The sequence below is a fragment of the Cupressus sempervirens genome, chromosome 5, assembly GCF_028749045.1.
Source record: "Cupressus sempervirens isolate cs-2001-9-10 chromosome 5, ASM2874904v1, whole genome shotgun sequence".
In the NCBI taxonomy this organism is placed as follows: domain Eukaryota; kingdom Viridiplantae; phylum Streptophyta; class Pinopsida; order Cupressales; family Cupressaceae; genus Cupressus; species Cupressus sempervirens.
In genome coordinates, this window is record NC_143122.1 from 742091821 (window position 1) to 742111971 (window position 20151).

Below are 20151 nucleotides of genomic sequence, written 5' to 3' on the forward strand. Positions count from 1 at the left end.
CTCTACCATTGGGGCACAAAGACTTCCAAAAGCAAGGAATTCTAACTATTTTTCATGAATTTGAGATGGTAATACAAGCTATAGGGAAGAAGCTACTTTTGAGCCTAAAAGGGAGCAACCAAAAGAAAGCTCTAATGAAATCCAAACTGATCTTGAGACTCATAGGAAGCATCAAGAGGAAAATCAAAACAATAACAAGAAAAGACCTCTTTGGGCTAGAAAAATTATTGAGCAAGCAGAAATTTTTGCAGCACCCAAAGGGACATTCAAAGAAAGCAAAAGGCCTAACAAATTTGCAAACTATGTAGCTCTAATAAACAAGATTATAAACTCATAACCTACTAGTGTAAAAGAACCTCTTAAATATCAAACATGAAAAAAAGATGCCATGACAGAAGCGTATCAATCCATCCTGAAAAATAGTGTATGGGATATAGTACCTAGACCTGAAGGGAAATTTGTTGTCTCCTCCAAATGGCTCTTCAAGATCAAACATGTTGCAGATGGCAGTATAGAGAAACAGAAGGCATGTTTTGTGGCTAGAGGTTTCTCTCAAAAGGAAGGAATTGATTACAAGGAGACATTTGCACATATTGCCAGATATACTTATGTTAGAGAAGTCATAGCCATTTTGCAGCTAAAGGTTGGAAGATACACCAGATGGATGTAAAGACTACATTCTTGAATGGGACTGTCAAAAAAGAAGTTTATTTAGAACAACTCGAAGGTTTTGTGATCCATGATGCATCCTCCCAAGTATGCAAACTAAAGAAATCCCTGTACACACTTAAAGGAGCTACCCAAGCCTAGTATGAGAGAATTGACAGCCATCTTAGGAAACTAGGTTTCTCAAAGAATGATGTAGATCCAAATCTATTCTTTAAAATTGTTAAAAGTGACATGTTAATGTTAATTCTATACGTTGATGACCAACTGATTGTAGGAGATCACCTTATTGTTCAATGCAAAAGAGATTTGGCTTCAGAATTTGATAAGGACTTGGGTATTTGACATTACTTCCTAGGTTTGCAAGTCTGGTAGAAACCTGATAGTATTTTTCTAAATTAAGGAAAATACATTGTTGATATTTTGAAAAGATTTGAGATGCTAAATTGTAGACCTATGTCCACACTCATGGAAACTAACTTCCAAAAAGTTAAAGGAGACAGCAACAGAATCTTGATTTGCAAATCCTACCCTTTGTAAACAACTTATCGGATTAACACTCGACCTAACATTTACTTTGTTGTGAATGCCTTGAATCAATTTATGTGTGAACCACAGCCAAGGTACTATTGGATATGGTCTCAAATATGGAGAGGTTGACTTAGATCTACTTGGATAATCAGATTTTGATTGGGTTGGAAGTGTGACTAATCGAAAAAGTACCTCGGGATGTTGCTTCAATTTGGAATCAGCCATGATTTCTTGGATAAGCAAGAAACAGTCTTCAGTAGTATAAAGTTCTATAGAAGCAGAATACATTGTAGCCTCTATGGGAGCTAAAGAAGCAATATGGCTCAAAAAGTTGATTGTGGGACTATTTGGTGAACCCTGAAGCCTACCACTATCTGCTGTGACAATCAAAGTTGTATCAAGCTCTTAGTGAATCCTGTGTTCCATGATTGATCTCACCATATAGAAATTCTGATTTTTGGGGTAAGGAATAAGTTGGATATTGCTACAGTATTGCTGCTATAGTATCGCTGCTACAAGGACACTGCTATAGTAACTTGCTACAGTACCACTGCTACAGTGGTTTACCACATAGGTTAATTAAGAATTGCACACAGATAATGAACATGAACACGAACAGCAAAACTCTTCTTATTATTATTCGCATAAGCCAAATAGTACATTATGCTTCATTGATATCTCCTCCTTACAATGCTTCCCGAATGGGGTATAAATACTTTCCGAAGAACCTTCCCGAAGGGGTCCGTTGGCTACATGACAATTATCAAAGGGCCCATCGGCTACATAACAAGAACCTTCCCGAAAGGACCCGTCGGCTACATACAAGAACCCTCTCGAAGGGACCCATCGGCTATATACAAGAACCTTACCGAAGGGACCCGTTGGCTACATACAAGAACCTTCCCGACGAGACTCGTCGATTACACAATATTTACCGACGATATCATCCCCCCCAAAGAGAAAAGTCGTCTCCTGACGACTACAGAACAAAACTCAAACAACTAATACCACAATATTGACCTGCCACATCACTCTCACATTCATCCTGTGCCTGCGCCAAACTGGTTTCCAAAACACATTGTCTCCTTAGTCAAGCTGACCTTGATAGCCACCTATGCCGCTTGCTCTGCTTCCAACTTTGGGTCCACTAAGCCAAGTGTCACTGAAGTGCCTTCAATTGGATGATCGACTCCTCCCGAGCTCTCTCTGCATCCACCAAGACAAGCTTCACGGCCAACACCTACTCCAAGTGTAACACCCCTCTCGAAATGCTTGTTCCGTAGATCTTTCCACATCTGGCACACTATGCCTACAGTAGCTCCAGGTTTCATCAACTGGTCACACTTCCCACGACTAATATCCGCAACGACTGGGGGTCCAGGGGGCAACGCCCACGGCGGGGTTGAGGGGCAGCGCCCCTCGCCGCAAGACCAAATTAACACTCTAAAGCCCACAGAAAAATGCACGGAACACAATATTTATGTCATTTTCTACCAATTCTACACTCTTTCTGGCAATCGCTGGTGCTTCCCCTTCCCTATGGCATCATCTAATACTCATTCTGAGCATTCTTGATTTGTCGACCTTTTTTTTTTATTTTATTTTTTAAAGCTCCTTTCCCTTCTAACTGCTTTCTTCTGCCCTTCCTTTCTAACTGCTTCTTTCTGCTCATATGCTACACTCCCATGGCCGTACGCTAGTCAAAATCAAATACTGCTACTACCCGTATGGTTGCATTCAGAGATATACATTTTTGCTGCTCTTAACTGCAAGGTCCGTGCAGACATCAAACTTTTAGAAGAAGTCGTACGGTGCTCATTTGATAAGATCGTTGTACAAACGCATCAAATATCCTTCTAGAAACTTGCCATATGGACACCTCAGATATATTGCCATACGGACGCATTAATGATGAGAATTGAAATATCTTAACCCTACTTGAAAGTTCGTACGGTGGGACACTTAACTTTTTAAATCCGTACAGTGGTGATCAGGTACCATATTGTTCAAATCCATAGGCCAAACGCTATTCTTTAAATCTGTACGATAAACTAGGAAGGAAATCCCTACGCCAAAACTGGGATTCAATGTCTTCTTCAAAATCCATACGACCAGCTATATGAATCTATCCTTCACAGACCCCAATTTGCCATATAATGCCAGGTTGCATCTTCTAGATAACTTCGAAATCCGTACAGCAAAGGCATTCCTCCTTGCAAAATCCGTACGGTGAAGAGAACTCCCCAAAATCCGTACGGTGATTTGTAAGTCGCCAATAATATTCTCCAATATCTGTACGCCGTACGGTAGACTGTACAGTGCATGCTCAAGTAACTTAGAGGCCGTACACTCACCTTTTTTTCTTCTTTTTTTCTTTTTTTTCTTTTTTTTTCTTTTTTTTTTTCCAAATTCAGAACAGCAGACTCAATTTTCCATCCCAACTTCGCCATTCTGCAACGACGAAGGAGTCGTTCAAAATTCATTCTGCGACGACAGAGTCTTCCTAGCATGGTACATCTTTAGCCTCGACCCGTTCACTGCCTGCAGCACTTCTTGTCCATCCACAGTCCACAATTTTATTGCTCCATGGTCGCCTACCTCCTGAATCTGGTATGGCCCAGCCCATCTGACTTTGAATTTTCCTAGTTTAAATTCGTTCCTTCTGTCATATTCCAACACCCACTGACCTGGTTGGAACCTGTTCAATTTCAGGTGCTTATCATGCCACGCCTTGCGCCTGTTCCGCGTTACCTCTGTGGCCCATTGTGCCTGCAATAGTCGAGGCTTATTTAACTTACACGATCTCTCCCTCAAGTTTTCCATATCGCCTAGTTTGTTCCCGAAGCTTCGTACCATGGACTCCATCAGTTGCCCCTTTTGACCGTCAATAACACATTCACTTTATACTGCTACAACTTTTATTGAACCCTTCCTCTTTGTTGCCTGTGCAAACCGTATCGTGTGTCTTCTTTGCTGCCGATACCTTTCTACTATATCTGTGGTTCGACGTAATAATTTCTTCCTACGCAGTCGTACAATAGAATCTTTCCTTCTTTTGGGTTCGTACTGTATGTTCTTTCCTTTAGCTTTAGTCATACCCGCCTTTCCTTCTTCGGCTTGTCTGTGTTCCTTTGGACATTCATTTCCTTCTTTCTTACCTTCGTCGATCCTTAGCATATTACAACTCGGAAAGAGCTCGTAATCCTTCATCTGCCAGTAGTAAAGACCATTTACTGAATCCAGATCGTCATCTCCTTCCAATCGTAGGACTCCCTCCTGATCAGGTTCCCTACTCTGCCTCCTCTCATCCTCTTCTCCTTCGGAATCCGACGATAGAGCTTCGTCTCCAACCATCTGAGTGTGTAGATCGATGACATACTTCCGGCCTTTTCTTTCAAGTGATAAAGTATTTTTCTTCCAATCGTGCTTCGCCTTGGCTTGTATCAGCCACCCCGACCTAGAATGGCATCATATCCTCTTCGCTTCAGTGGGATCACGACGAAGTCCAATAGGAATGGTTGTGTTCCAATCGTTACTGGTTGCAGTGTGAGTATTCCCAATGGCTTGATTCCATGTTGATCAGTTGTTAACAACTGGAAGGTAGGTGGCCACAATGTTCGCTGTCCCAACTTTTTCCAGGTATCCTCTGGTAGCACATTGACACCAAACCCTCCGTCCACAATCATTTTCGTCAATACAATCCCGAGGATTCCCATTTCGACGACTGCCAGGTGGCGTCCGGATGAGAGGGCTAAGAGCATCAGATCTTCTGCACTTACGCCCCTCTCCTTTGCCTTTTTGTCCGCTGTACTTGCTCCACTTTCCTGCTTCCTTCCATGTTCTCTTGGTAGTTGAGCAATAGGAACAATGTTTGTGTGCCGATCGGAACTGAGGCATAGTGACCAACAAATCATTTATCCTGACGGGTACCTCAGCTTGCAATATTTGTCATACGATGTTCTGTTCTGCGCAGTTCTGTACGGAAGTACCAGGCGTGTCCTTCAGGTGTGCTGTTTCTACCTGCGTTGCTCTCTGGATCTTTTCCCATGCTTCCTCCAATCTCTTCTTTTCCTCCATCGGATCGGGGTATAGCTTCGCCTGCTTTCGAGTGATTGCCAAAACTTCTTCCTCGTCCGTCCCGACGATAATCAAGTTTACTCCAGACTTTGGGCATTTAGCATCGTAATGATCGCCAGGTCCACACCATCGGCATAGCAGCTTCGGTGTGTTCATCGTTGTGCACTCTCGGGCAAAGTGACCCCACAGATTGCATGCGCGGTATTGAACTATTGGCCGACCATTCGCATCATACTGAATTCGACTCCTTCCGTCATTATTGTTGTTGCCGCTGTTGTTGTTTTTTTGACCATGTCGGTTGTTTCTATATCCACCCGATGTGGCACCTTCCGTACTGGTGTTCCCGTTCCCTCTTGACGGGGATGCCTCCTGTGTCAAGAACACTTGCTGCGGTGTTCTTGTTTTGAAATTGAAAGGGCATTCCTTTACCGAGTGTCCCATACTCTGGCAAATATCACAAAATTGATCTTTTGGGCAGGATCCCTTTGTATGGCCTTCTTTCTTGCACTCCGTACACCAGAGGTCATTGCCCTTAGTCTCCTTATTCATGTTTTTGAACTCTTTCATCATTCGACACGTGTCCTTCTGAAGAGAATGGACTTTCTTGCTGCTGCCTTCATCGTCGCTGCTATCTTCTCCTGAAGCCTCATCATCATCTGAATCGAATGAGCTAGTCTTCTTCTTCTTTGTCTTCTATTCACTTTCAAGCTTCAATGCCCGATTGTATGCTTCAGTATATGTCGATGGTGGCACAATCTTCATCTTTTTCCGCAGCTTCGGGTGAAGGCCTTCAATGAACCATCTTTTCTGGAGCCTATCTGCCGGCTTATTCTCCATTTTACTAATTAAGTCCTTCAACCTCTAGGTGAAGACTCGTACTGTTTCATTCTTCTTTTGCTTGGTATTGAATATCTCATTGACGATCTCATTATCATCGCGCAATATTTGAAATTCTACACAAAACTCCTTCTTAATGTTATCCCAAGTGTTTAATTTCTGCGAATCTGTGTCAGTAAACCAATCAATTGCAACACCCCGTAGGGTGGTTGGAAACTGTTGGACCCATTCATTCGCATCTGTTATGCCATTCGCTCTCCAAATCGTTTCACATGTTTTACAATGTTGAATGGGATCGGCTGCTTCATCACCATCAAATTTAGGCAACTTTTCTTTCGGACCTGCCATTATCACTGTATGTTGGGGGTTTTGTTGTGTACCTACACTGTTCGGAACACCCGCGTTGTTCTGAGCTCCCGCACTATTTTGAACACCCACGCTGTTCTGCACACACGCGCTGTTCTACACACCCACGCTGTTTTCGGCTTTCACGCTGTTTTCAACACCCGCGTTGTTTGCAACACCCGCGCTGTTTTCAACTTCCACGCTGTTTGGTGGAGAAGAGGTTTCGTCAACCGAAGTTGTTCGTTCCGGAAGTATATCTCAGACGAAGAGGTCACTCCACACTGGTGCTCTTTCGGCACTTCGAGTCGTGCGAGTCGATCTCCTTCCGTCAGGATTCTCTTCCCGTGGCATATGCAGGTTCAGAAACTCCTCCCTTGCTTCTTCCACCAAATCAAGCCGCTATCGAGTCTCTTCCAACAATTCTTCAGTGCTTTTGTGTCCATCGGTAACTTGCTGAAATCTCCGTCTGCGTTCAGCCTATTGTGCCAAAATTAAATTTTCCTGTGTTGCGCGTAATTCATCCTTTTCCTTCAACTTATTCTTATTCTTGTTCAACTGATTTGGCATTTAATCTTCATTTGCCTGTCATCCTACCAGGTCCATCGGGCAATGGCGCCAAATGTTTACCACATAGGTTAATTAAGAATTGCACACAGATAATGAACACGAACATGAACAGCAGAACTCTTCTTATTATTATTTGCATAAGCCAAACAGTACATTATGCTTCATTGATATCTCCTCCTTACAATGCTTCCCGAAGGGGGTATAAATACTTTCCGAAGAACATTCCCGAAGGGGTCCATCGGCTACATGACAATTACCGAAGGGCCCATCGGCTAAATAACAAGAACCTTCCCGAAAGGACCCGTCGTCTACATACAAGAACCTTCCCGAAGGGACCCATCGGCTATATACAAGAACCTTCCCAAAGGGACCTGTCGGCTACATACAAGAACCTTCCCGACGAGACCCGCCGGCTACACAATATTTACTGACGACAATAGTGTTGTCGCTACAATGATTTGCTACAATACCGCTACTACAGTAACTTTGCTACAGTATCACTGCCACAATGATGCCGCTACAGTGATTTGCCACAGGAAAATTCATATCTTTAGAGCAATTTCAGATTTTTATCTACTACATTATGCATTGTTTGAGAATAGATATTTAGGGCATTTGTATGATTTCTAAATCTATTGTAATCTGATTTATATCAGAATTTGCTGCCCTAATGTCTTATTGATGTAGATGCATATTTTCCTATTTGTAATTAGTGTTATACAAAAACAATTGCATCTTCATTGTTAGATGTTTGGTGTGTTCTCTGCAAGCATATTTATTAAAGTTTGGCATTTAGAAAGCAAATAGAATTTAGATATGCAATATATCTCTTGCTTACAAAGTGTTTGACAAAATGTCAAAAAAGTGAATTAAAGAAGACTTTGTGTTTGACGAAGTTATAACCTGTTGGGGTTATTACAACCTGTTGAAAGGTCATTGTCGTTTGGAAGGCCCATTGTAATGCCTGCTATCATGTTGAACAAACAGTCGTCCATGGTGTCGCTCAAGAGACATTTTTGCCAAAAAAATTGACCCCTAGAAACATTAACAATATTAACAACACCTTAACATGTATTATACTTTCTGGACAACATCACCCTCCCCTCCCCCCCCCCCCCCCCCAAAAAAAAAAAAGTTCTCTCACGATGTACGACAAAATGGGAATGATGACAACCAAACAAGTATACAAGACAAGAAAATCAAGACAGAGGAGACAAAGAAGGTATCCCTGAAGATGTAGGCTCCAATGGTGGTGTAAATGACACTAGGCAAACCTTCAACTTAGACACTTGTTGCATCATCAATTGTGAACCACAGACAACTACCATCTTCTGCTCCATGGTTTTCTTCAGCATCATTGCTGCCTCTAAAAGCTTATTTTCTTTGACATCCACCGTCTCCATAGAACTAGCTAGACAAGTCTCTAGCAAAAGAATCCTCTAGATTGTGTCTTTCAACAACATGGAAGATATTCCCTGTAAGGAGTTTCCTCCTTGCAAAACCTTAGAAAAGCAATCTCCTTCGAGAACTAGAAAAATATCAAATACCAAATCCAGCATATTTTAAATGGACTTCAACCTCAGTTAAATAGCTCTACAGAACCCCATCCCCAAGCTAGCAAAATAACTTACTTTAATTAAACCCTTAAAGTCTCCCTCGTAAAATGGCATCCGTATCCAAAAGGCCCCTTCAATTAGATAAAACACTTTCTCTTTAATATTTGACACCACTATAGTTCTTTCAATGTAATAATTCAAAATAACGATAAAGTTAAATCTTTAATTTAACTTTACTAATTAATACCTTATCATTAATTTATTTAAAACCATAGGACTATCTTAAATGTTAAGAATACACGAAAAAATGAATCCACTGACAATATTAAAAATAGTAACCTAACAATTAGCTTTGTCGGTGCTCAAATTGACTTACTAAACATTAAGCATGGGAAAATCAACCAAAACTACGGCATAAAAGGGTGTTATATCCATAATATCTGTCAAAGATCACATAAACATCTGATGCTGCCATTCTGGTGGATAAATGTGAAAGAAGCAAAATGAGAAAAGAAAAATCAAAAGAATTCTATAAATCGACAAGAAACTCTTTTCTTGAAATAAATGGCAGCAGGTATGAGAGATTAAAACTACATAGCTCTTATGAGACTTACCAATGCCTACAGAATTTTACGAGGTGTATCTGATGAAATTTCACTGCATAAATTATCCAAGGCTGATGATCTCTCAATTGATGTACAGGGAGTTGCAAGGTCTGGAGGCATGCAGTCAGAATTTTGGTTCTGCATTAATAGGACAACCGCAGAATAAGAGGCCAATAAAAAGCTCAAATCAAAGGAAAGTTTCAACGACATAAGTAACATCTCCCAAGACACTTGGAATCTAGAATTAATAATTTAATATCATATATTTCTACAAGAAATTCAGAACAATATTCCATAGGAAAGTTACATATAAAAGAAATGGAGAATCTACTAACACAGAATTTTTATTACTGAAATAGAACTCTGCAATGGTAAACAGATTAGTAAAGCTACAGCAGGTACAAATCAAATAGTTTGCAGGAATTAGTGATCATGTTACATTCAGGATGGAAAATGATGGCCAAATCGGATTTGTAACTTGCTGATGGATTCATCATAAACAATCCAACCAAAGTCCCTTGCTACTTATCCAGACTAATCAAATAGGGAACCAATAACACATATTTTTCTAGAAAGAAGCTTTAAAATGGATAGGAATAAAAATGTAGTCATTGGGGTGCAGGCCCGAACTAAAGTTTTTCACATTTTTCCTTATTTTCTATAAACTATTTTACAAAAATAAGAAATATATCAAGATTATATATAAAGCAGGATGCATGCCCTAAGAATAGAAAAAGGTAGCTATGGAAATAAGGAGACGCTACCTGACAAGATTGCAGAAAACTATCTTCAGGTATCATACCAAAGCATGCAATCTTTCTATCCTCGAAAAGGTTCTGTAAAGAATTGTTATTTTTAGTCATCCCTGGTAAGTTGTACACCAGGGCTCCCATGACATCAACATGGTTATGTTTAAAAGCTAATTCATTGACTTTGATATTATCAAGTAGTGCTTTTTTCCAATCAATTTTTCCTAATTCAACACTTCTGTCATTTATATTGAAAGACCTTTTAGCATTTGCAACCAATAGCGATGCAGTATTCAATGTATATACAATATCTACATTCAGATTCAAAGCACCATCTTCAGAGCCTTTTAAGTTTGTGCCTTCCAGGACAATGAAGTCGTGATTCTCTCTGAAAGTCATGTATGCTGCAATATGAATGATAAAAAAATCAGCAATGTGATCCCAAATTTTGTATCTAATGTCAACTTATGCAGAAACTAAATCACAAACAATCAACAGCCTGTGTCTATTTAATTATTTAACCAATCTTTCCATTTATAGATTTGTATTTACTATGTATGCAAGACTGTTACAGCCAATAGATAGCAGCATCTGACCTGTAGGACCCACTGAAAATGTAGATGGCAATGAAGAATTTCCCAACAAAATACAAAAATAAAACGAAACCTTCAAAAAGAAGTACAACATAGCTCAAGCATAATGTCAGCACTTAATATCAAATCTAACCACAAATACATCTAAAAATTGAACAAAGACCACAATCACAACCCAAGCAATGTTCCACTACATATAATACAATTACAAATCTGAAATTGCTTATCAGCACAGAACATAGAATGGCATGATAAATTTATATCTTACAAATATTTGACCTGCAAAAAGAATTCCATATCTAGCCTTATAGCACAAGATTGTAAAGGATACAAGATGCACCATAATTTACTAAATATAATATTTAAAAACTTCCCAACAAGTCCAATTCACCACCATGGGAAGCCTCAGAATGCAACTAATGCCATTAAGGAAACTCAAGGTGTTTAATATACCAACAAAAATGTAATATATAATCTTCTATATTTTCGTTGAAACTTTTCTGATTTGAGTTTGTCTCTGAATGCAGAATAGGAAGAACAGAGATACATATTGCAATGGACATGTTTGCAACAATGATGTAAAAAGAAATAATGCCCCAATGTTCAATATTGTGCAATACCCACAACTGAAAATTACTTTTCAGATTTAATGCAAAATGTGAAAAGAAATATATAACCAATAATAGCAATATCCACATAGTCAAATGTTCTTAGATTGACATTACTGACATAGACAAAGCTGCCACAAAACAATATTGCCTCATGTTGTGACCTTTTCACACCATCACCCCATTGCAAATGGGGTTCCCCTCTTTTGCACGTAGTTGTTAGGTTAGGTAGAGTTTGGCATTGCATTTGGCAATTTAGAGCTTTAAAAGATTGAGGGGCAATGCAAAAATCAAGTAGCCAGGTCATGATTTTAAAGTGGGAATATCAAAATTGCAGTCTGTCAAGATCATGTTATAGTGGGTTGAACGTAAAATCCTAGTGTATTTAAATTTTGGCTTGTCAAATTGTTCAAAGTTCCATATAAATGCATATTCCATGCATAAGCGCCTTAAAATCTTTATAAAATATGATTTCTCACGTTCAAAATGGCTAGAATCCTCAATAAAATCATTTTTTGTTTGTACAAATTAAAAATACACAAAATCTGAACCATACATGGATTTCCCCTCATATTTTGATCAAAATTGGGACTATATATGATCTTCCCTTCATATTTTGATCAAAATCTGGACTATCTCTTGGAAATCAATTAATAAACCCAAGGGATTAGATCATCAAAATTCATAAATGATTCTATCTCTTCAGATCGGGACTTCAAACCAGTGATCAAATTATATTAAGACTTGGCAAACAGTTTTCAGTATTGATTTAATTCATATCCATTCCACTTTGATTATCACCTGAAAGCAAAAATATATAGATTAGAATTCTCAAATGTGCAGATAGGCATTACCATAATGTTGGCACCCGTATAGACCCAGTAATTAAACTTTCAGTATAGGGTCCTCAAACTCTTTGAACTAAGTTCAAAGCAGGTTCAAATGGGTTATTGTAAGCCATCTCAGTTCAATGGTTCAAAGGTTCAGTGGTTCAATCCGCATTTCAAACATGTTTATTGTTTCGATATGGCACAACAGGTGTGTTCAAACGATTGTTTCCAGAGTGTGCAAGACCATTGTCACATCCTTATGTGAAATGATTCAGAGGTTTATAAGTGCAGATGTGCAGTTCAAATTCCTACCTGAATTAGATTTCACTGGTTCAGCAAAGTTCAGATTGCTTCAAAAATGATTCACAAGTCCAAGATCGGAAGTTCAAAGTTTGGATCTTTACTCATCAGTTTAGAGGAATAGTTTCATGATTCAAATTGATTCATTCAAGTTCACCGGTTCAAGAATGTGATATGGTTATGGTAAATAAGAGTTGCAACAAGAAAAATGATTCTTGAAACACAAGCATGGGAATATGGCTGCAACAAATCATGAATCTCTCAAATGGATGGAAGCAAAGATGGGAAATACAAGGTTAGTGCTGGTAACATTATCTTAGCAATTCTGATTTATGACAGTTTGACAGACCTTCAAACAGTAGTGAATAACTTTTGACTCACATATTATTTTTCAAATCGCTTCGGTGAGAACGTGGATGACTAGGATTCCGACAACATATCTGAAAATCAACAAGATCCAACGGTGGGATAAAAACTTATGCCCCCCGCACTAAGGCCTATTTTTAATGTCAGAATTATTCTTAATCCACCCAGCATCAACAATATTTTTATTTTAGATTAATACATTCATACGTCACGTATCCAAATATCATTTAAAATATTGAATTATATCCTTTTAAACTTTGCATAAACAGTTTATGAAGATATCAGATTAGAAAGGTGAGGAATGTTATCAGAAGGAGAAAAAAAAGATTAAAGAGTCTAATAGGAGATAGTTTCAAGAATCAGTTATAATAAACTGACAAGCATCATCAAGTGAGGAAGATAAATATGCAAAAGAAAGCCAAGCAAAAGGTTCCAGTTTTTCCGAATTTTGCTAGGGGAGACTTTGAGCGACAGCAGAATAAGGGACTGTGAATACAGGGAGAGAAGGGAGACATTTTTCTGGATACTGGTTTTTGTGTGTATCAAACAGCGAAGTCTGTTTTGTTTTTGTTGTATTCGGAGAAGGGTATTTTTAGTGCACTAAAACTTTGAGTTTGTGTTTTAAATCTCTAATCAATGTTGATCTTTGCATTTTCTTGGTTATCTCTGAATGCAGTTTGATCTATATGATTACCATCACAGTTATATTTTAGACTTTGTGCTTTAATTGCTTGTGTGTTTGAAAAGGACCATTCACCTTTCTCTCTGTTTATTATGTAATGCACCATTCGGGTAAATGAACTTTGTGTCGTTTAGTGTTTATTTCCTTTCAGTCAGTCAGTTTTTCCACATCTATGTCATGTTTATGGATAGATGTTTGTAAACCTTTCTTGCTCTCAGGTTAAAAGCATTATCGATCATAGTGTAGTTGATTCATTGTAAATCTTACACGGGAAGTTGTACCCGGATAAATTCAAAAGGCACTTACGCTTTTTCAATAGCGAAGTGACCCAATGGTTAGTGTTGATTTAGTCTTCCTGTCTAGGCATTTGGAGTTAGTTTGTATCTATTTCTTTGGAAGACAATCTGTTCAATAACACATAACAGTCTAATCATAGGTTTGATTTACATTCACAAAAGCATTCAATGAAATTGGAAAAATATAGATATCATTTTAAATGATTTAAAGTACAATGAAGGAAATTGAACCAAGTACAAAAAAGTATATAAAGCCTCTTCAAGGAAAGAATTTCATTATGCGGGTATTCTTTTTGGACTTGGCTTGAAGTTTGTTCTAGGGAATTGGGAGAAACAAGGGTTTCTACAATTCATCTGCATTGGAGGGAGACAATTCTTCAATGTATTTGCAATTTTGAGGTTGTGAAAGACCAGCTGATATTATTGCTTGCAAGAGATTCATACAAGAGTTCTACTTGTATAATATTATATATATGATATTTGACATATACATCAACATTGTATCTTATGATTAAATCAGTCCGACTGTAGCTATAATCTTAACACTCCCTCATATATAGGGAGGATTCGTTATGGAACACAATATGCTCTCAAGCATATGGAGATATATCATCTCAATGTGATATTCCTATAATGGCATATTTACGGATATCAACATAAATCCATCAACACACACATATATATATTAACATATATTAGATATGGAATTTGATTTGTATCGTTTCTATCAGATTTCAAAATAGTACTGACTGATGTATGCTTTTATTTGCAGGTTCAAACTTTGATGACAATGAAACTGATTTATTCTAGAATATATGTAATACTCTACAGTAATATGGATGAAATGTTCTTTTAAACTGTGATGCTAATGTTCCTTTGGATCTGCTGGCATTAATAGATTTCGATGCCTAGCAATATCAGGCAAATCGAGTATAAATACATAAAGAAAGGGTGTGAGAGTGAATGGGCATGTCTCTGAATGGAGAAATCACCATTCACTCTTACACCTATTCGGTGAATGACTATCATACCCGATATGGTATTTGTTAGACATAACAAAAGTCTAAACTTAAATTACTGACCATAATGAACTCGTTTCAATCATAGCCCGATAGAGATAATAATGCAGATCAATAATGATCTTAAACACATAGGGATCGGAATATATTGCGATCATTACTGAGATATGATCTCAAATGTAATTATATATATGAACATCAGTTAGAAGCAGTGATCATATGCAGAATATTATTTAAATGGATTATATATATGTATGTATATATAACAAAATGTAATCATACTGATATATATATATACATATGTATATACCAATGATCACATATATGTCTGACCGAAGCTACATTCTTTAGCACTCCCTCTTAGCTAGGGAAGACAAAGTACATATATATAAGTTCTACTTAAGAAAATCAAGTCTCGTGATATTCTTTCCAATTATGGAGTGTGCACAGGCATCAAGTCTCATGATGTCTACCATAAGAGGTCACGGTATATCCATAGATATTACGTCTCATATTATCCACCGTGATAAGTGAACACTATGATCTTCTACAGATATCATGTCACATGATATCTATTAATATGTTCTTTTAACTATCATGACTTGTTCATGAATATCAAGTCACGTGATATTCATCATGATAGTAGTCTAATCATTATAAAGTAATCACCTTATAATGTTAGTGAACATTTCATTATAAAAGATTCTCACCTTTAATAATGTACATAGGATAGGCCCATAAGTCATAGAGTCACACACATGACAAAAGAGTTTACACTTTAAACATCTTTATTTATATTAATACAAAATTTTACAATGTGAAACTCAATCTCATACACTCACATTTCAACCATACCAAGTTTCTTTCTGAAATGATCAACTTTCACCTTTGAAAGAGGCTTGGGGAGAATGTCAACTGTTTGATCACTTGTATTAATATAGCCCAATTGAATAACTCTTCTTTCCACGTCTCTTACGTAAGGGATTTCTATATGCTTTGATCTATCATGAAATACTAGATTCACGGATAACTTGATGCAACTTTGTTTATCGCAGTGAATAATGGTAGGTTTCAGAGGTTCACAAAATGAAATCGCAAGCAATTTTTGAAGCCACACTGCTTCTCTTGCTCCCATTGCAACTACAATGTATTCCGCCTCGGTTGCACTCTAAGCGATTGAAGCTTGCTTCCTGCAAATCCACGAGATCATAGCTGATTCTAAACTGAAACAACATCCAAATGTGTTTTTCCAATCTTTTACACTTCCAGCCCAATCAAAATCAGTGTATCTATGTAACTCCAAGTTGGTGTTCTCATATTTAAGTTCATTCCCAATAGTGCCTTGAAGATATCTTAATATATGCTTCAAAGCAACAAGATGTACTTCTCGAGGTTCACATATGAACTGACTTAATGCATTTACAGCATAGTAGATATTCGATCGAGTATTCACAAGGTAGATTAGAGACCCAATTATCTGTCTGTATAAAGTGGGATTTCATAAGTTTAGATTCAACAGTTGTTTCCTTTAGCTTGTGTAAGTTGGCTTCCATAGGTGTTGACATAGGTCTACTGTTCCACTTTCCAAATCTTTTCAGAATATCGACTGTATACTTCTTTTGATGTAGAAAGATGTTTCCTGACTCTGATGAACTTCCAATCCAAGGAATTAATGAAAAATCCCTAAGTCGTTCATGTCAAATTCAGAAGTCAATTCTTTCTTTAATTGATTAATGAGATAGTCTTCTCCTGTAATCAAAAGATCATCAACATAAAGGATTAGAGTCAACATATCACCTTTAGTTACTTTAAAATAAAGATTCGGATCAGAATCATTCTTGGAGAATCCAAGACTTAGTAGATATTTATCAATCCTTTCATACCAAGCTCGGGGAGCCTGTTTGAGTCCATATAGAGCCCTTTTTAATTTACACACATAAGAGGCAGCATCATGAGTCACAAACCCTTCAAGTTGCTCCAAGTATACTTCTTCCTCAATAGTTCCATTTAGAAAGCCAGTTTTCACATCCATTTGATGAATTTTCCAATCTTTGGCTATTGCAATGGCTATTATAGCTTTGACTAAGGTATACCTAGCAACTGGTGCAAAAGTTTCTTCAAAGTCTATTCCTTCCTTTTGTGAGAATCCTCTAGCCACAAAACAGGTTTTATGTTTTTCAATGCTACCATCTGCAACATACTTAACTTTGAAGAGCCATTTAGATGAAACAACACATTTTCCTTTAGGTCTAGGAACTATGTCCCAAACATCATTTTTTAGTATTGACTGATATTCTTCTACCATTGCATCTTTCTAAACTTGATGCTTGAGAGCTTCAGAAGCATTGGAAGGTTCAGAGTTTGGAATCTCACACATGAATGCATTGTATGTTAGTTTGTGAGGTCTTTTTCTTTCTCTAAATGTCCTTGAAGGTGCAGCAAATTCATCTCCTTCCTGTATTATTTTTCTTGCCCAAAGTGGCCTCTTAGAATTATTGTCAAGACTCTCTGCTTGAGTCTCTGGACGGATCTCATTTTCATTTGAAGTCTCTTCAGGGTACTCCCTCTGAATCTCAGTAGGAACCTCTTATTGGGAACGGGGTGAATCATACATATCTAATTCATCCGAAATTTTCTATGTTACCGGATTCGCACCCTAGAGCTCGGGTTCGGGTTAGCATTCATTCGAGTCCGGATTCGAGCCTAGGTCTGCGACGGGTCCGGGCAAGGTCCGCATTTTGGCTTGCGGGTCCTCCCGGGTCCGTGCTTGGGGAGGACCCGCAAGCCAAAATGCGGACCCTGCCCAGACCCGTCGTGGACCCGGGTGAATCCAAGTGGACCCACGGCAAGTGGGGCCAAAAAGTGGCCCAAAAAAGCATTAAAATTATTTTTTTTCATTATTTTTTTTGCCAAACCCTAAAGTAAGGCCTATTAGATGCATTTCATTCATCTAATCTCTCATTTGCTTTGTCATTTTGCTCTCTCATTTTGGTGTGGCCATTTTGCAAGTTTGAAGAGAAGGTTGTAGAGATTGTTTGTGGAGTCTCAAATCCTTCAAATAATCAGTGCTGAGTGTTCCAGGTATGCATTTGATCCTTCCTTTTGCTTCTTTCATAGTTTGTTTTTGGTTTTTTAAATTTTTTATATTTATTGTTCTAAATTTTTATCAAGGTTTGTATAAGTTTTGAAATATTTTTTAAAATTTGTTTTTATAGATTGCAAGAATCCAAGAATGAGTAGTCAGGGTTCAGTGGGTGGGGTGGGATCCCAAAGATTTAAAATTGATAAAGGCTCTCCTTTGTGGAAGTATACAACAAGAATTGAGCAATGTGCTAGTGGGGGAGGGTATATATGGAAATACAATTTTTGCCAAAACCAATATAGAAGCTCCTATTTCCGGGTTAAACATCATTTGATAGATCCACGAGGTCAAGGGATTTCCATGTGTGAGGGGCCCCCAGAGGGAGGTAAAAAAGGTTGCCGGCTCCTCAAATAGCAAGCATGTTAAAAGAACAAGAAGAGGCTGATAGGTTAGTGTCAAAGGCAAAAAAAGATAAGTCAAAGCAAATACCACCAACACCACCCTCTCAAACAATTAGTAAACCACATCCCTTCCTACCTACCCCATCTATGGATGAAGATGAAATAGAAACATCCGCATCCCGCAAGAGAGGCCCATTAGATACGGCATTTGAAAATGACAAGAGAGAAATTGCTGACATAAAGGTTGGGTGTTGCCTCATTACAAATGGTGTTTCATTCAATCTAGTGAGATCCCCTTATTGGAGAGAGATGGTGAAAGTAATAAATGATGCACCTCATGGTTACCAATCCCCTGGATATGAAAAGTTGAGAACCACCATATTGCATAAGGAGAGAAAGAATGTAGAAAACCTCCTCAAACCAATAAGAGATTCTTGGATCCAAACGGGGGTGAGCATTGTCTCTGATGGATGGAAAGATTGCAAAAACCGTCCATAAATAAATGTGATTGTTGTTTGCCCCAAGGGGGCAATTTTTTTGAAGGCGGTTGATTGTGAAGGGCAAGTAAAGGATGCAAATTTTATTGCCCAACTTCTCATTGAATCCATAGAGTCTGTGGGAGTTGACAATGTTGTCCAAGTACTAACGGACAATGCTAAAGTTTGTAAGGTTGCAGGTGCTTTGGTAGAAGCACAATATGAGCATATCTTTTGGACACATGCACTGTCCACACCTTGAACTTGGTGATGAAAACAATGGGCAGCCAAATTGAATGGATGAAAAATGTGTATGAGGAGGGTGAGCAGATCCAAATGTTTGTGACAAACCACCATATGTCACAAGCAATTTTCAGACCTTTCTCCCGCTTGGAATTATTGAAGGTAAATTTTAAACTTTATTTAGCCTCATTTATCATATTAATTTTTGTGTCATACTTTACAAAATTTAATACATATTCTTAAATTTTTGTGTTATCAACTTATCATATTAACTTACAATTTGAATTAACATGGTAATAGGTTGCTGAAACAAGGTTTGCTTCACACACAATCGTCCTTAGACGACTTGTGAGGGTGAAAGAGGCATTGGGTCAAATGGTTATTAGCAACAAATGGGGTGGATGGAAGCAAGCTAATACAAAAAAGGCCAAAACTGTAAAGGATTTGATCTTGAGTGATAATTTTTGGAATAGGATGGAATATGCATTAGAACTCACTGAGCCCATCATGTCTATGCTTCGGTATGCTGACATGGATGAGCCTTGTTTGGGGAACATATATGATGCCATGGACTCTATGCTAGAAAGAATGAAATCAGTAAGTTTAAATTTTTATACAATACTTTATCCTTGTTTATTGAGAGATTTTGATTTTTTATTTTAATTAAATTATTAACACTACATCAAGATAACTTACATGTACATTATTTGACATCCCAGGTCATTCAGAGGAGAGAGCAGGATCCTGATACCTTGTACACTAAGGTGGAGAAAATTGTTCTACATCGTTGGAACAAGATGACTACACCTTTACACCTCTTGGCATATGCACTTTCTCCTAGATATTATAGCAGTGAGATACTTGCTATTCCTGGTAGAGTGGCACCATATAGAGATCCTGAAGTTGCTGCTGGGTATAAGAGGGCACTTAACAGGCTCTTTAGTGATCCTGATGTGGCATCAAATGTTAGAAGAAAGTTTGTTGATTTTGTCTCAAGCAAAAATGCAGAGCCTGATGCAATCAATGACCAAAGTAGATTGGATGCCATTGGATGGTGGTACTTACATGGGGAAAGTTACATGTACCTCCAACCTCTTGCCATTAAGATCTTGTCACAAGTATGTATTTAAGTTTTTTTTCCTTTTCTTATGACCACTTAGCTTGTCGAATTAGCACTCTTAAATTCCTATTGTATTGTAAAATTACTTAGTTAATTTTTTAAAATTCGTTGGTTGTCTCTCTAAGTTGCAAGCTCTTCTGCTGCTGAGCGGAATTGGAGTACATACTCCTTTATCCACTCAGTGAAGCGTAACCGGTTGGGT

General features: G+C 38.0%; 2 protein-coding genes across 3 annotated transcripts in view; one reads left to right on the forward strand and one right to left on the reverse strand.

Annotated features, from left to right (window-relative positions):
- LOC149558056 (uncharacterized) overlaps positions 1-20151 on the reverse strand; it is a 233979-nt gene that overhangs the window by 201112 nt on the left and 12716 nt on the right. The window contains exons 2-3 of one of the 2 annotated variants that reach the window (XR_016364971.1): positions 9949-10337; positions 9194-9322 (exon numbers count right to left, since the gene is read on the reverse strand). The gene's annotated coding sequence lies outside the window, so the exon portion shown is untranslated. Of the gene's footprint in view, positions 1-9193; positions 9323-9948; positions 10338-20151 lie in introns of those variants that run through there. The other variant, XM_089832467.1, reaches the window with a different exon arrangement.
- On the forward strand, positions 19318-19973 carry LOC149558057 (uncharacterized). Its single transcript, XM_089786085.1, has 2 exons — positions 19318-19426; positions 19549-19973. The coding sequence occupies exons 1-2, from the start codon at positions 19337-19339 to the stop codon at positions 19957-19959; spliced, it is 501 nt and encodes a 166-aa protein (XP_089642211.1). The 5' UTR covers positions 19318-19336; the 3' UTR covers positions 19960-19973.

Bases quoted from the DNA above. Each gene is read 5' to 3' on its own strand.
- LOC149558057 (XM_089786085.1), top strand. From the start codon at position 19,337: ATGTCTATGCTTCGGTATGCTGACATGGATGAGCCTTGTTTGGGGAAC. The intron at 19,427-19,548 runs GTAAGTTTAAAT...TTGACATCCCAG, and splicing joins TGCTAGAAAGAATGAAATCA to GTCATTCAGAGGAGAGAGCA.